At 38.6% G+C, this 16,755-nt stretch overlaps 1 protein-coding gene across 4 annotated transcripts in view; it reads right to left on the bottom strand.

The window, feature by feature from the left end:
* The window catches only part of BRWD3 (bromodomain and WD repeat domain containing 3), a 153,755-nt gene that overhangs the window by 11,998 nt on the left and 125,002 nt on the right, over positions 1-16,755 (bottom strand). For 2 of the 4 annotated variants that reach the window (XM_036304582.1, XM_036304580.1), the window contains exons 34-40: positions 11,087-11,143; positions 9,493-9,633; positions 4,900-4,974; positions 3,406-3,558; positions 1,939-2,102; positions 1,478-1,575; positions 703-861 (exon numbers count right to left, since the gene is read on the bottom strand). In XM_036304582.1, coding sequence (XP_036160475.1) covers positions 703-861; positions 1,478-1,575; positions 1,939-2,102; positions 3,406-3,558; positions 4,900-4,974; positions 9,493-9,633; positions 11,087-11,143 — 847 coding nt within the window. The remainder of the gene's footprint in view (positions 1-702; positions 862-1,477; positions 1,576-1,938; positions 2,103-3,405; positions 3,559-4,899; positions 4,975-9,492; positions 9,634-11,086; positions 11,144-16,755) is intronic. The other 2 variants (XM_036304581.1, XM_036304583.1) reach the window with 2 other exon arrangements.

The following is a 16,755-nucleotide window of genomic DNA, read 5'->3' on the forward strand; positions in this document are numbered from 1 at the left end:
ATCTCTTTTTAATCAGTGAAAATTTTTCTACAAATAAAAGTTATATGGAAGTTCATTACATGAATAATAAGTGGCCCTGGTTGAATGGAGAAGGCTGTTCTGAAAATTCCTGAAGTAGCTCTGTGGATTACTGAAAATGTAGGCAGTACAGAGCCTGAAAACCAATGAATTATTGAGATAACAGGTTCTTAGGGAAGAGAATATCTTAGTTACATGTAACTAGAAAACCAGAATAAGGTGGTAGATGTAGATGTTGATTAAAAGAAGGCTCATTGGTCATCAAAACCCTTTTTTTAAAATTGGGGTAGGCTTTTAAAAAATAAGCCTTATTTAAAGGTGATTTTGAACTTTTTTGGCCATTTTTATTAATATGGTTTAATATACAAAGAATCCTAAATGTGTCTAACATTCTGGTTTTTATATGCTTGGGGAAGGAGCCTTTCATTCAGTTGTTTTTCCCTATTAATTTTATATTTCATTTTAAAAGACTAAAATATGTTTGGAAGTTTTGGAAATCTGCTAAGCGGCTTTTCCTAGTTGTGGATATGAAACCCTGTCTGAGTCAAATTCGACAATATTAAAATACTCATTAACTATAAGGACATGATAATTTTTACAACCTAAATACACCAGCTTTTAAACAATTAATCTGTCATTATAAAGGAACAAAGAATAAATACCATGTCCATATTTATTTCCTACCTTGTTTAATTGGCAAAACTCGATTCCGAAATGATTTGGCTTTCCCTGGGTCATGGCTATTTCCACTTCGGCTATATCCACTGAAGCTTGATGAAGAAAATGGTCCATCCACCTCATCATCAAGTAAATATAGTGAAAGCCCTTCAGCAGCATCTGAAACTTACATTTAAAAAGACTGTAATGTTAACATAATTACCATGTTTTCAATAAAGTTATAAAAGGGCTGTTTTTAAAACTATATCTCACTCAGTTACTCTAACAACTTGTGCATTGTTTGGAGAAAATATGACTATTCTGAGAACAAATGTTTTATCACATCATTAAGCTTTCAAGGACGGAATAACAGAAAAACTTGTCCAAGGAAAAAATATCAGAGAATTGCACACACAAAATATGTTCAAGCTATTAAAGATGTTGTCTAATGAAAACACTTCCTCAGATAATAAATCCTTAATTCTTACATTGGCAAATATATTGTAGACACTACTCTGAGATATAATAGATGTTAAAAATCATAAAATTACAGACTTTTAAAGCTAAGAAACTTAAAAATGGATCTAGTTTTAACACCTTCATTTAAAATATGAAGATACTTAATCTTATTGCCTAAAGTCTAACCTAGGACTACACAGCTAGAGAAAAGAATTGGAAATAAAACACAACTTTTCCATATAGAAATTCATTGCTCTTTGTACTATAAATCATGCTGCCTTTTCTATATCATTAATATCAGTATTAAACTGAAATATATAACACCAACACTAAAGACATTTACCAGGAGATGAGAAAGGAGAGCTGGTCCTTGCATAAGACACTGAGGTATTCTGGTCATTTTTAGGCTGCAACTTCATTTGTTTCTGTTTCCCTTTTGGACTACAAGTAAAAATATATAACAGTGAAAAATTTTTCTATTAGCATCATATTACAATAAGACAGTATAATACAAAATGTTTAGGTGTCCAAAAAAGAAATGACCAATAATTTAAGTTAAATGCTTCAAACTGGTAATATAACAAAGTTAAATTTAAAGCATTAAAATAAAAAGGTTTTGGTATAACAAAATCCACATGAACAAAGCTTTGGGTTACCACCTCCATGTTTACACAGGTACAAGATTTCTTTAAAAAAATCTCTTGGGTGTTGGGATCCCCTCAAACTATTCAATAAACTTTAAGAAATGAGGTAATATACACAAAATGCTTTGAAAACATAAAATACTACATCACTGCAATATACCTAGGAGCTCTGCTACTTGATAATGAACTGCTGCTGCTTCTCAGACGTTTTCTGTACCGTGGCCTTCTCCTCTTCTGACTCTGGATTGCTGACTTATATTCAGAGATGATATTTTTAATATGACTTTCAAATAAGGCAGATAACCTCAGTGTCATGCTATAGATCTGAAAAAGTAGAAATTAGTCTTGTTTTAGCAAGTACTTCAATTATATAAAAAATAAAAGGTATAAACATGCCTGGGCCATTATCGGCATCATCCTTTCATACAAAATATATGTGTTATTCCATACACTCGAAAAATTCTCCCTGAAGAATTAAAACAAGATACCATTTTTAACCAAAAATTAATAAAGGTTTTTAAAAGATAACATCCAATGTTGGGGAGGGTAGAATAAAAAGATTCCTATACATTGCCAGTGGGTTTTTATTAACAGGAACAATTCTGAAGGACAATTTGTAATAGGTATCAAAAATCTTAAAAATATACACACTCTTTGGCTAATAACTCCACTTCTGGGAATTTATTCTAACAAAATATCAGAGAATTATACACACAAAATAATTATGTTCAAGCATGTTAAAGATGTTAGCCACAACCTTATTCATGTAAAGTGAAAAACAACCTAAATCTCTAGCACTAGGATGCTTGTGAAATAACATAAAAACATCATATAATAAAATACCATGGAGACATTAAAACTTCTGTTTTCAAAGAGTAATAATGACATGGGAAAAGGTTCAAAAAGTTTCTAAGTACAAAATCTGTTTTAAAGAATATATAAGCATATGCAAGTATAATAAGTGTAGGAAATAAAATCAAATGTGAAAAATTTATGCCTGCAGAAATTGGTGAAACTTCATTTTATATGAGTTGAAAGTGGGCAAGTTATATACCTATTGTACAACTTATTTAAAAGTTAATAATATACAGTGATTATAAAACACAAAAATTATTATTAGTACTTTTTTGTTCTCAAGATATTTAAGTTCTAACAAAATATAGAAATACTAAATGTGAGTATGAATACACAGTTATAACTTCCCAATATGGTTCACAATTTATTATAATAAAGAGAATATAAATATTCACAGCTAATCCAAATATATAAATTAATACTGTTAACCTCTTTTATTCATAAAGTTATTTATTGGACATATTAAAGGTACTTAATTACTAGCTCTCCATCCCTTGACCTCTCTCTGGCAGATATAAAATATTAATAAAGAACAAAGATGAGGCAGGTAGGAGAAAGAAAGAGGTGCTTAATTCCAGAATGACTGCTAAATGTGTCTTTATGCATGCCTAATAAACTGTCAGAGAAATACTGAGAATCAAACTTTAGTAGCGATGTCAGAATTGTAGTATATACTGTTTCAGCAATTTTAAAACTGGTGAAAGAAAAAGCTGCGTGTTATATATAACTAGATGCTTAGAGGATCAATCCACCTAATATAGGTTTTACATACCCTTGATTTTTTATTAGAGGTATAAGTTTTGGAGTTGCTGAATATTTGGCGAACATCTTTATAAAATTCCAGAGGACTACCATAGTTTCCTGCTTCCAGAGTTTCTTTCACAGTGCTGAAGTCCATAGGAGTGTCTATAACACCTTGATAATCCTACAAAGAATGTGTTATGAAATACATAGGCTGAGTAACAAAGTATGTAATACAATGGGACTGAGATTTGCATCACCAAGTCACTATGAAATAAACAGACTGTTTTTCAACCTGCTGCCACCCCTCAACCAGGATACATTTAAATGAACTCTTTTGTTGGCTCACAAAAACAGCAGGGCGGTATGGGAGGGTCTTAGCACTGACTGCAATCCATAACCATATGACTCTCTCTAGAACCAGAAAAGAAAATCCATAGCCACTGGCTTCATCCCTACAGAGTCCACAATATAAAATTTTATTTCTTCCTTAAAGGCTGAAGTGACCTCAATTCCCTGGCAAACTGCTCATTGAAAGTAGAAGATGGGATAATTCTCATATAATTAAACAGTTCCATGTCACCAATTAGCTACATATTTCCAAGACATTCCCAGCTAGCTATGAGGGCATTCTAAGATGTCATTAGTTGAAAGTCAAAGTCAAATTGGCTATGCCTGTGCCTCTCTCCTATCATTCTGATTTCAATAAATGTGATAATTTGCTTCATCTAAGGTCTTCATTTTCATATCTTCAAAATTAGTTTGATTTTTATTTAGACGAGGGAGAAGATTTTATTTTAACCTAAATCTCGCAAGTCCAGTAAAGATATTTCTAGAGTTATCTTATGGAAGTGCACTGAAATGTATATACCTATACATATCACAACCATTAATAAATGAATATATTTTGGAGTAAAAGCTATTGTTGGTATTAGATCTCTCATCCTACTTAGAAACATTAAGAATTAAATCACATTTCACTTGAAGAAATATCCAAGGAACCAGAAGAAGGGACAGAGGAAGGATATAAAAAGCAAAAAATATTTTTCAAAGTATGAGAAACCACAATTGCTCTTAATATGTCTTGTTAAAAATATTTGCTTAAATCATAAAAATCAAAAGTACTACAACACAACATGGCTTATGGATATAAAGATTTTAATAGAATAAAAACGTTGGAACTTTGTGTAGTATGATAAATTCCAGCGGGAATAATCAGCTGTAATACAGACATAATTATATAGTGCAATTGATGATTTCTACTATGCTACAGTCTATAGAAACAAGTAAAAGTAAACATCTACCACCTATACAGATGGTATACAAAGATCCCTCCTGAGAACATGTGCTGATTTAAAAGAAAAATAAACTACTAAAAAAAAAAATCAAAGATAAAAAGGGAGTGAGCAGAGTTGGAAAACAACTTTGCAAATTATAAAAGTTTTATTTACAATATGGAGATTTTAAAAAATAAAACTACATAATATTAACCAGTATGTGTCTTTTAAGAGATTACTAGGCCTACCTCCGAAAGAGATGGATCTTGTTGTCTTTCCAAAACAATTGACCCTGAGGGTTCTCCCTCTTGCTCTTGATGGCCCTATTAGGGTAAAGAACATATATTGTGTTTCTACACCACCACAACAAAATATCAAGAATTGGAATACAATTATTATTTAAGGTTCAAAGATCCATAAATAGGAAGAATTTTTTTACTGATTGTACTTTAAGATGAAGGAAGTTTACATTCATCACTCTCCTCTACTATGAAAACACAAGACTAATTTATTCTACCCAAACTCACTATAAACAAACAATCAAGCTTTATGAAACATAATCTTGTTTATTATTGGAATGATTTTTCTCAATTTAAACCTGTATAAGTAGAGAATACAGATGTTTAGTAATTTCAGAGGATGGTGTGATGTGTTTCTGAAATACTGCTATACCTTTTCTCTGAATATGTTAAAATAAGATTTACTATTAATACTAAAGGTTATTCAATATATAAATAGATAACACTATTAGAAAAGAATCATATAATGGAAGTTCTCATGCTTATATCTTTGATGAAAAGTCATACGGTATGTTGGTTACCTAAGTGAAATATTGGATAACATATTTAAATTATTAACGTAAATTAAGCATAAATTTACATACATTATTAACATTTAAGGCTAACACATGTAACCAAGGATCTGCAGTGTGTAAAAGTGTATTAGAAGTTAGTAAAACATATTAAACAAATATCCAAAATAAAAGCAGGATATTGCAAAGATATTTTTTATTTTTTAAATAAATTTTTTAAATAAATTTAAATTATTTATCTTCTTCTTATTGAAGTGGCATTGGTTAATTATATGTGTCAAGTGTAAAATTCTATAATACATCACTGGCAAAGATATTTAGAATAAAATTGGGTTTACAAATGTATAATCTATATATATAAAACCCTAATATGCAAATAGACCGAATGGCAGAACAACTGAACAACAGAACAACTGGTCACTATGATGTGTGGTGACCACCAGGGGGTGCACGAAACATGGCAGGCATTGGCAGCAGGCGGCAGAGCATGGAACATGGCGGGCATCGGCCACGGCAGAATGGTAGAACAGGTGAGCAGGGGTGCCAGACTAAGGTTGGGCACTGGTTGCTGTCATTGGGGCGAGCCCCTGGTGGTTACTAAAAATTCTTTGCTCCCATGCACCACGGTCCCGCCCACGCTTGCACCTGCTGCTGGCGCCGGCCCCGACTGCTCAGTGCTGTAAGTGGGTTTGAGCAGTGGCTGTGGGTGCCTATCGCCCCTCAGGGCTTCTCCACATCCCCCTGCTTCTAAGGGGTGATTGGAGCCGGCAGCTGCCTCTCATACCTGTTGCCGGTGTCGGCCCCACTCGCACCCACTGCCAAAGCCAGCCCTACTCGCACTGGCCGCTGGCGCCAGCCCCACTAGCACCCGCAGCCAGCGCTGAAGCCACCACTTACAACCATGGCTGGTGCCCGACGCCACTCCCGATTGTCCCTGTGGGCTTCTCCACCTCACCCTACTCCTGAGGGGCAATTGGGGCATCAGCTACCACTCTCACCCGCTGATAGCACCAGCCCTGCTTGCACCCACTGCTGGTGCCGGCCACAATTACTCCGTGCCATCAGTGCGTGGGAGCAGTGGCGGCAGGAGCTGGGCTGCAGGCAGATAGGGGACTGGGGGCTGTGGTGGGAGGGGCCGGGTGGGGTGCGGACAATGAGCCAAGACCCGCCCCTGTGCACAGCAGCGTCACAGCTCACAGTTCCTTTCAAGGTGCATGAATTTGTGCACTGGAACCCCAGTTTACATATAAAGTATACGACAGGGAGAGAAAACCAAGATGGCGGCATAGGTAAACACTGGAAATTGCTGCCTAGCACAACCACTTCAAAAATACAACTAAAAGACAAAATGGACATCATCCAGAACCACAGGAAGGCTGGCTGAGTGGAAATTCTACAACTAGAAGGAAAGAGAAAAGCACACTGAGACTCAGAGGAGGTGCGGTGTGGAAGTAAAGTGCAGAGGTACGGAGGCGCACACGGAAAGGGCTGACAACTGAGGACGCAGCACATGTGGAAAGGGCTGGAAGCTGAGGATGCGGCGCACAAGGAAAGGGCTGGCAGCTGAGGACACGATGAACGTGGAAAGGGCTGGAAACTGAGGACACGGTTGTCTTTTTCAATCGGGAGGGAGTCTCAAGCTCCTGACTGCTCTGAACTCCAGTTCCGGGCGAGTCTCTGGGGACCCAGGCTCATACAGGAGAAACTGGACTGTCTGGCATCGGTCGGAACTCAAGGGTAGCATTCTCTCAGAGGTGCTTGCAGCAATTACCGGGACACTGAGAAGCGGGGCCTCTTAGGGTAGGACTGAGGAGCAGCCATAGCTGCTTGTTCCACCCTGTTGATCCCCTGAGACCCCGCACCACCCAAGCTGTGCGCAGAGGCTTTTGCATATGAAAGGCCTGGCACTTTGCAATCTGAAAATTAACTAACAAACTGCAGCTGGGTCAGAGAAACCCAGAACTTCCAGAAGAAGGCCCAAGGCCCCACAGCAGCTTGCATTGCTTCACAGCTGGGCTCCTGCTGGGTAGCTTCAGGCAGAGGCTAAATTAGCACCTCCTTAGAGTTCCAAGAGCCAGTGTACCCAGTGGTCAGAGTGGGACCATCCATATTACAACTCCTCAGATCCATAAGGGACACACTCAGGGGGCAGACTCAGAGAGCACCAAAGCCCCACTGAAGCAAGTCTTTCCCCAGAAGGGTGTCTCCAGCAAAGAAGTTCTCCCACTGCAGACACAGCTAATTCTCACAGCCAATTGGCCTGGAGGTCAATTCCTCCCAGTGATACCTACAACAATCAAGGTTTAATTACAACAAGACTGTGCACAAAGCCCACAAAGGGGTGCACCAAGAGTGTCCACCTCAGGTAATTGGGGAGGCTGAGCCACTGGGCCCTATAGGACACCTAGCACACAAAGCCACTCTATCAACACAGGGAAGCATAAAAAATGCGGAGACAAAGAAACAGGTCACAAATGACAGAAATGGAGGAAAGCAAACTACTGGATATAGAGTTCAAAACCACACTTTTAAGGTTTTTAAAGAATTCTCTAGAAACCACCGATAAACTTACTGAGACCCTCGAGGTTATGAAAAAGGACCAACTAGAAATTAAGCATACACTGAGTGAAATAAAGAATATTATACAGAGTTCCAACAGCAGACTAGAAGATCGCAAGAATCAAGTCAAAGATTTGAAATGCGAAGAAGCAAAAAAACACCCAACTGGAAAAACAAAAAGAAAAAAAAAATCCAAAAATATCAAGATAGTGTAAGGAGCCTCTGGGACAACTTCAAGCATACCAACATCCGAATTATGGGGGTGCCAGAAGAAGAGAGAGAGCAAGATATTGAAAACCTATTTGAAGAAATAATGACAGAAAACTTCCCCCACCTGGTGAAAGAAATAGACTTACAAGTCCAGGAAGTGCAGAGAACCCCAAACAAAAGGAATCCAAAGAGGACCACATCAAGGCACATCATAATTAAAATGCCAAGAGCAAAAGACAAAGACAGAATCTTAAAAGCAGCAAGAGAAAGACAGTCAGTTACCTACAAGGGAGTACCCTTATGACTGTCAGCTGATTTCTCAACAGAAACTATGCAGGCCAGAAGGGAGTGGCAAGAAATATTCAAAGTGATGAATACCAAGAACCTACAACCAAGATTACTTTATCCAGCAAAGCTATCATTCAGAATTGAAGGTCAGATAAAGAGCTTCACAGATAAGAAAAAGCTAAAGGAGTTCATCACCACCAAACCAGGATTATATGAAATGCTGAAAGGTATCCTTTAAGAAGAGGAAGAAGAAGAAAAAGGTAAAGATACAAATTATGAACAACAAATACATATCTATCAACAAGTGAATCTAAAAATCAAGTGAATAAATAATCTGATGAACAGAATAAACTGGTGAATATAATAGAATCAGGGGTATAGGAAGGGAGTGGACTATTTTCGGGGGGTGGGGGGAAGGAGTGTGGGGGGTGCAAGAAGAGACTGGACAAAAATTGTACACCTACGGATGAGGACAGTGGGGGTGGGGGTAAGGGCAGAGGGTGGGGTGGGAACCAGGTGGAGGGGAGCTATGGGGGGAAAAAAGAGGAACAACTGTAATAATCTGAACAATAAAGATTTAATTAAAAAAAATAAAAGCCTAATATGCTAAGTGAAAAAAAAAAGTATATGATAGGTATTTTAACAAGTCATGACTAATAACACCACCCACATTCACAATTCAAAGATACACATAGAATGAAGTTGAAGGAAGGAAGTTAAAGGAAAGAAGGAAGGAAGGGAGGGAGGGAGGGAGGGAGGAAGGAAGGAAGGGAGGGAGGGGGGAGGGAGGGAGGAAGGAAGGAAGGAAGGAAGGAAGGAAGGAAGGAAGGAAGGAAGGAAGGAAAAAAGAAAGGGAAGCAAGCAAGGAGGGATAAAGAAGGTAGGAAGGAAGGTGAAAAGTGGCTCTTAACTAGATCTTAGCAGACATTTATGGAAAATTACATATTGGCAACTATTTAAACTGCATACTTACTGGGTAAGAAAGATGATCAGCTGGCTGTCGAAATGGCTCTGAGTCTTCACGTTCATAAATGAGACTCAACAGTTCTTTGCACTGTTTTCTCCAAGCATCAGGATTACATTTTAAGGACTGTTTTCTGCCTCGACATTTGACCTGTAGATTTTAATAGAATTGTATTTAAAAGCTCATTCCTTCACTCTTCATTGATTTTCTCCTGTTTTTCTAATGTTAATATGTTAATGTAAGATAGAACAGCTAAACTACTTAAAAGTTTCTTAACTGAAGTTCTCATGCTTACATCTTTGATAAAAAGTAAGTCTAAGTTTAGATTAGACATCATTTTCCCTGGAAAAATATAAACAAATAAAAACTAGATATTATATTCGTGAAAATGGACAGAATTCTATTATTGTGAATTTTCATTTTAAGAAAATCTGTACCTCAAATAAACACAGGGGAACAAATTATTTTTCTTCCACAAGGCCAAAAACAATATTTGCTATTAGTTAATTAGTTAAGTGTACTTGACTATGGCATCATAATCCCATAAATTTTCTCAAAATAACACCTCTCTCTCTCTCTCTCTCTCTCTCTCTCTCTATATATATATATATATATAGATAGATAGATAGATAGATAGATATAGATATTTTATATCATATATATCATCAATGCTGGCCTTTACCACTTCATGCCTTCTTTATATGATCTTTTTCAGTATTTCAAAGAAAATTTCCCCCTCATATAGAACAAATATTTAATTATTATAGAGGAAAAGTATGCAGTACAGAGTTAACATCACAGACCTGAACCTGCTTTCATTAGTATGGCTTGCTTACAAGTTTGGCCCATGACTGGCATCTGGGAACTTGACATTTGAACTGTTTTTAAAATAATAACTGTGGTCTTCTCTATCTTCATTATACAAACAATGTGATCTGTGTTGAACACCAGGTTTCTGAGACTTTTCCTGGTTTCTGGGATTCTGGAATCTTGGCATGTACTAGTCAGATGGTGCCTATACAACCAGCTCTCAATAAATTCTTTAGGGACTGATTCTCTAATCAGACACACGCTGCTACATTTTCATTGCTGGGGAAAGAGTATGCTCTGTGTGACCCCTTAAATAAGGGAGAGAGCACAAAAAACTTTGCACATGGGTTTTTCTAGACCAGTGATGGCGAACCTTTTGAGCTTGGCGTGTCAGCATTTTGAAAAACCCTAACTTAACTCTGGTGCCGTGTCACATATAGAAATTTTTTGATATTTGCAACCACAGTAAAACAAAGATTTATATTTTTTATATTTATTTTATATATTTAAATGCCATTTAACAAAGAAAAATCAGCCAAAAAACTGAGTTCGCGTGTCATCTCTGACACGTGTGTCATAGGTTCGCCATCACTGTTCTAGACTTTGCCTATGTCTTTTCCCACGTGATCCAGCTATCTATCCTTAATGAGCCACTGCAATAAAACTCAGCAATGAGTAACAACTATTTATACTGAGTACTTTGAGTGTTTCTAGAAAGTTTTCAAACATATGGAGTTGCCTTAGGGTTTCCTCACACTAGAAACCTGAAAATTTCTATCATTTATTCACTCACCCTTCTGCCAGATGAAGTACCAGGGCCATCTGAATCTAAATCAACCATTTCTGTATCCTAAAATTAAAACGGAAAGAGAGAGACATGTTAAGTTACATTCAAAGTCTTATAAATTAGATGAACACTTACAAAGAAATAAATACAATCACAATTAACTCCCTCATTGAAGCAGGCAGCAGAACAAAGGTTGGAGGAACACTGACTCCAAATACTGACTATGTGCTGTATATAAGCTGAAAAATACACTAGAAGAGTAAGTAGGGTTTTTCTTTAAATCAGAATATGAAATAAGGGAAAAAAATGTAGTGATTGATATCTGACCTTGTACCTAAATGTTAATATCTAAACAAAACTTACTCTATATGATACGCTAAATTAATATACTATAACCATGAATTACTCGTGATTAGTCTTTTGGTATTTCAAAAAATATATTTGTTCCCTACAGGGAAAATATAAATATGCATTTTAAAACCTAAGATTCAGTTAAGTATCCTTCTGAGGGGTAATTTTTTAGTACACAGAGGCAAGGCCCACACACCACGTGGTGATGTTAAAACACATAGGTAATGCCTAGAAGGGAAAAAAAAAATAGCTAAGCCAAACCGGTTTGGCTCAGTGGATAGAGCGTTGGCCTGTGGACTGAGGGGTCCTGGGTTCGATTCCGGACAAGGGCATGTACCTTGGTGGCGGGCACATCCCCAGTAGGGAGCATGCAGGAGGCAGCTGATCAATCTCTCTCATCGATATTTCTAACTCTCTATCCCTCTCCCTTCTTCTCTGTAAAAAATCAGTAAAATATATTTTAAAAAAATAGCTAATGAGCTATTGGTACACTCATCTAGTAAAGTTGCTGAATTACATGTTACCTTTAATTTTCTATTATAACCCAAGGAGTGTCATTCTGAGGAGAGCAATATTCATTCATGAAAAAAAACAAAACACTTCTCAACAAACTAGGTATAGAGGAGGAAATGAGCCTCAATATAATAAAGGCCATATATGACAAGCTCTCAGGTAACATCATGGTCAACAGTGAAAAGCTAAACGCTTTTCCTCTAAGATCAGAAACATGATAAGGATGCCCACTCTAGCCACTTTTATTTAACACTAGAGGCCCGGTGCATGAATTCATGCATGATCGGGGCTGGCCGGCAGTGGGAGGTTGGCTGTGGGAGTGCACTGACCACCAGGCGGCAGCTCCTGCATTGAGTGTCTGCCTCCTGGTGGTCAGTGTGTGTCATAGCGACCGGTCATTCTGTCACTTAGGCTTTTATATATATATAGATAGTACTGGAAGTCCTAGCTAGAGCGAGTAGGCCAAAAAAGCAAAAGGCATCCAAATCAGAAAGGAAAAAGTAAAACTGTCTCTATTAGCAGATGACATATCCTATTCAACAAAGAGCTAATATGCTAATTAGACTGAACAGCAGAACGCCTTTCAGACGACCGTCCGGACAACCTTCCAGATGAAGTGGGGCTGTGAGGGCCAAGGCAGCTGGGGCTGCAAGGGCCGAGCCCCTTGCACGAATTTTATGCATTGGGCCTCTAGTTACATTTATAAGCCCTAAAAACTATACCAAGAAATTATTAGAATTAATAAACAAAATCAGTTAAGTTGCAGGATACAAAATAATAGAAAGTTGTGTTTCTAGACCAGGGGTGGGCAAACTTTTTGACTCGAGGGCCACAATGGGTTCTTAAACTGGACCGGAGGGCCGGAACAAAAGCATGGATGGAGTGTTTGTGTGAACTAATATAAATTCAAAGTAAACATCATTACATAAAAGGGTACGGTCTTTTTTTTTTTAGTTTTATTCATTTCAAACGGGCCGGATCTGGCCCGCGGGCCGTAGTTTGCCCACAGCTGTTCTAGACAATAACATTGAAATTCAGAAAAAAATCCCATCTAAAATTTCATGAAAAAGAATACCTAAAAAAAGTTGAAACAAAGATTGTATACTGAAACTGAAACATATAAAATACTGATACAAGAAATTGAAGAAGATGCAAGTAAATGGAAAAATACTTTGCTCATGGATTTATATGAAATAATATTGTTAAAATGTCCATACTACCCAAATCAATCTACAGATTCAATGCAACCCCTATCAAATTACAATGGCATTTTTCACAGAAATAGGAAAAAAAACTTCTAAAATTTGTATGGAACCATCATAAAAGACTCCTAATAGCTAAAGAGGTCTTGAGACAAAAAAAACAAAGGTGTAGGCATCATACTTCCTGATTTCAAAGTATATTGCGAAGATATAGTAGTCAAAACATTATGGTACTGGCAAAAGAGAAATAGATACATAGAAGAGAAAGCACAGAAATAAGCCCATGCATATATAGTGAATTAACTTACAACAAAGGGAGAAAGAATATACAATGGGGAAAGAATAGTTTTTTTTTCAATAAAAGATGCTGAGAAAATGAGATATCCATATGCAAAAAAAATGAAACTAGACCCCTACCTTACACCATACATAAAACTTAGCTCAAAATAAAATAAAAACTTTAAAGACATAAAACCATAAAACTCCCGAAAGCACTGGTGGTAAGCTCCTTGACAAAAGTCTTGGAAATGATTTTTAGTATTTAACAAAAATCAAAAGGCAACCATGGCAAAGTAAGAAAAAGGAAACCAAAGCAAAAATAAACAAGTGGGGCAACATCAAACTAAAAAGCTTTTCTACACAGCAAAGGAAACCATCAACAAAATAAAGAGATTCCAACATGGCTGCAGAGTAGGTGGAAGATACACTCACCTGCTCCTGGTGTCAAACTGGATTTAGAGCTAAATAGAGCCATCAACCTGAATGACCCAACCTCAATGACTAACTGAAGACTAGTTTAACTGAAATATAATAACCAAGGATTTGCAAAAGAAGCCACATAGAGACTGGTAAGGGTGGAGATGCTGAAATGGCTGGCCCCTGCACCAAGGTGCGGTGTCTAAGAAGCTGGAGGGATATCTCAGCTGCAAAACTCTCTCTGCCAGGAGCATGGGGTCTCAACCCCCTGTAGGGATCCCCAAACCAGAGCAACAGAGAAGGGAAGAGGAGCCCAAACAGCATCTGGTGTTGAAAATCACGGTAGATTCAGACTATCTGGGAGAGAAGGGAGTCTGCTAGAGACCCAGGAGCTGTCTTCCCAGGGTGGAACACTCCTATTGTTACAGCACCAGCCTGGGGAGTGCACTGCCTGGTCCTCCAACTGCTGGTGATGCCACTCGGGTCCTGCAGAGAGGTCTATTGGTAGCACTCAGCAAGGACCCATGGGTGCTCTTTTTTCTAGGGAAACTCTTGGCAGAGACTCAGTGATTAAAATGTGTAGCTTTGTAAAGGGGACCATTCTTCTCCACCTCAAGGACATAGCCAGCCACCCCTCACCCGCTGAATCACTTGGCCTGCCCTGCCCTGTTGATTTCAATCGCATAGGGGGATAAGCGTGCCACACAGAGTTGGGACGTTCAAGCACATCTCCCAGGGAAGCTTTTGCCAGGAACACATGGGTGGGTGCTGGATTGTGTGGCTACATCATAAAGGGGCCACTCATAAACCCTACAAGCTTAGCCTGAGCTACCCCAGGAAGAGGAAGAAGTGCCAGTACCCCTCCTAAAGACTATTTGGATCTGATCTTCCAAGTATTGCTGGCACACCCCTGATGAGTTCCCATGGAGGTGGTGGGGGGGAAGGGAGGGCTACTTGCACCTGGGACATTTGAAGTATGGTCTCCTTCAGAGGCTATTGCCTGGGACCAGGACGGATTGCTTGGCCACATCCTGCAGGCTCAGTGAGCACCAGCCTCAAAGGGAAACACTTTTGATCGGCCCCACAGCACCAGTGGCTCTGACTGACTGAGCTTGCTCCTCCAGGGGGGATGGCTGGATGCACCAAACCTGAACCTGCAATGTGCTCCTCCTGGGGGAGCTAGAGTTGGAGATGCTGGCAGAGACTCGGTGGTATGGCCCCGGAGTAGGTGCTACTTTCCCCTCAATGAGTGCTTAACTGCACAGCCCCAAGTAGGGGACCCACTAGCTCCATCTTCTGGACCTAGGGAGCCTGGCCTTACTGAACTCATGAGCTGTGACAGTATATGTGGGTTGTGGCCAGCCTTGTTCTAGCCTACAGTCTTTCTTTGGAAGGCTCTGGAGAAATACCAGGCAACCTCAGGGGGAGGCAGAGGAGCTGACAGTGAAGGCTGACATCAGGGGAGTCATTTGCATGTTATAGATCTGCCCCCAGTTTTAAACTGGAGGAATCAGACCCTTTTACACAGATTGCCCCCTCCTAGGCACACTCGGTCTCAGCAGATGCAATCACAAACAGTGAATGCTTTAGTAGCTCCAGATAGGTAGGATAAACCAGTTACACACATGACTGACAGTGACCTGTACCTGAACCCTGCCCAAGGGGACCCAGAATCAGTAAGTAGTGGGCTTCACACCGCACCTGAGTTTGATCCAACTAGCTAAACAAGCAATACACCCAAAGGGGGATTCCAACAGACACCAGATGATGCTGAGAACAACTCTGCCATAAGGAATAGCCCTTGCACAGTGCATCAAACACAGTTAGAGAGCTTTATCCTTAAAGTCAGCCAGCCTAAAGGGTTAACTCCACCCACAAAAGGGCCAAAAGAATTGAAAAGTCAACTAGAACAGGAGGGTGCACATAGCCCAAAAAAAATATTCCTGGAGCAAAGAGAAAAAAATGTTATAAAAGATTGTGCAATTCAGTTCAAGTCAACTATATCCTAAAGTCATCATAAGTTTGGGAGTCATAGCAGATCTACCAAATACACAGAGACAAAATGGAAAAAACAAAGAAAAATCTCCCAAATGAAAGAACAAGAGAAATCTCCAGAAAAATAATTAAGTGAAATGGAAGCAACCAAGATACCAGATGCAGAGATTAAACCGATGATTATAAAGATGATCAAGGACTTTAGGAGAAGAATGGATGATGATGTAAGTGAGAACTTGAACAAGGAAATAGTAAGCATGCCCTAAACGGTTTGGCTCAGTGGATAGAGTGTTGGCCTGCGGACTCAAGGGTCCCAGGTTCGATTCCAGTCAAGGGCATGTACCTTAGTTGCGGTCACATCCCCAGTGGGGAGTGTGCAGGAGGCAGCTGATCGGTGTTTCTCTCTCATTGATGTTTCTGACTCTCTATCCCTCTCCCTTCCTCTCTGTAAAAAATCAATAAAATATATTTTTTTAAAAAAAGAAATAGTAAGCATTAAAAAAGGACATAGAAGCCATAAAAAAGTCAGAAAAAAAGGAATAAAGTATCTGAAATACAGAATAAACATACACACACACACACAAAAGAATAAACAAAACGGAGTCAACAGCAGGTTTAGATGAAGCAAAGAATTAAATCAGCAGTTTGAAAGTCAAGGGAGCAGAAAACACACAAACAGACAAAAAAAAAAAAAAAAAGAATAAATGATTTTAAAAATGCAAAAAGCCTGAGACCCATCAAGCATCTCTGGGACATCAAGCATAACAACTTTTGCATGATAGGAGTACCAGGAGGAGAAGAAAGAGAACAAGAAATCGAGAAGTTGTTTGAGGAAATAAAAATGGAAAACTTTCCTACGCTGGTGAAGGAAAAAGACACACAAGCCCAGAAAACACACAGAGTCACAAAAAGATGAAC

The sequence above is a fragment of the Myotis myotis genome, unplaced genomic scaffold (assembly GCF_014108235.1).
Source record: "Myotis myotis isolate mMyoMyo1 unplaced genomic scaffold, mMyoMyo1.p scaffold_m19_p_4, whole genome shotgun sequence".
Classification (NCBI taxonomy): domain Eukaryota; kingdom Metazoa; phylum Chordata; class Mammalia; order Chiroptera; family Vespertilionidae; genus Myotis; species Myotis myotis.